Source organism: Anarrhichthys ocellatus, unplaced genomic scaffold (genome assembly GCF_004355925.1).
Source record: "Anarrhichthys ocellatus isolate YVR2014 unplaced genomic scaffold, GSC_Weel_1.0 scaffold80, whole genome shotgun sequence".
NCBI lineage: Eukaryota > Metazoa > Chordata > Actinopteri > Perciformes > Anarhichadidae > Anarrhichthys > Anarrhichthys ocellatus.
The window spans coordinates 941,537-942,469 of NW_022280110.1; the positions used below are offsets into that span (position 1 = coordinate 941,537).

The following is a 933-nucleotide window of genomic DNA, read 5'->3' on the forward strand; positions in this document are numbered from 1 at the left end:
GCTCCCTGACTGGTTTTTGTTTCTTGTTTTCAGACTCTCAGCAACAGGGAGACCGAAGTACAAGAGCCTTAAAATCCAGGATTTGTCTCTGCTGGAATGTTCCAGAGACGCTCAACAGTGCAATGACGACCTGGTAACACAATAACTCATGTGTGTCCCACCGAACATACACACTGAAGAGTTGCAGATATCAGTGTTGTGTGTGTGTGTCCGCCCTGTGTGTGTGTTTACACACTGTGATGAGGTAAAGCACTGTGGAGTCAAGGACTGAAGCTCAAGAGTATGGCCCAACTGTCCACCTCAGTCTACCTGCTGGGAGGCCTTTTGGGTAAGAAACATCCGCACGTGTTTGTGTGTGTGTGTGTGTGTGTGTGTGTGTGTGTGTGTGTGTGTGTGTGTGTGTGTGTGTAGCGGCCCTTGCCGCTGCAGTTGGTGCTGAGCTGATTTTTTTTGAGTTTGTGTCCCAGTGTAAAAAACAAAATTGTATGTCTGAGTGTGACCATAATTTGCAGACAGCTAGAAGGTCAGTGTGAATCTGAAAGGTACAACTAAATCCAAAGTTCAGTTGAGGCGAATATGATTCTTCAATAGTCTCTGTTATTTAAATCAACTTCTATGGACTGTGTTTGCTTGCTGAGCCATACTAAAAAAAATAGAAACCCTTTTTATTGTCATATACATATACATGAAATTTGACTTCTGCATTTGACCCATCCCTGTATATAGGGAGCAGTGGGCTGCCAATGATAGGCGCCTGGGGAGCCAGGGGTTCAGTGTCTTGCTCAGGGACACTATGACACGTGACACATCCCAGTCGAGGATCAAACCGTTGACCCTGCGGTTACCAGACAACCCTCTTAAGCCAGTGAGCCGCGGTCGCCCCGCATGTGTGTGTGTGTGTGTGTGTGTGTGTGTGTGTGTGTGTGTGTGTGT

The 933-nt window shown here is 46.7% G+C and overlaps 1 protein-coding gene across 1 annotated transcript in view; it reads left to right on the forward strand.

Moving 5' to 3' along the window:
• The first annotated feature begins 282 nt into the window (after window positions 1–282).
• il34 (interleukin 34) overlaps window positions 283–933 on the forward strand; it is an 18,905-nt gene continuing 18,254 nt past the window's right edge. The window contains exon 1 of the mRNA XM_031874382.1: window positions 283–328. Within this exon, the coding sequence (XP_031730242.1) occupies window positions 283–328 (46 nt within the window). The remainder of the gene's footprint in view (window positions 329–933) is intronic.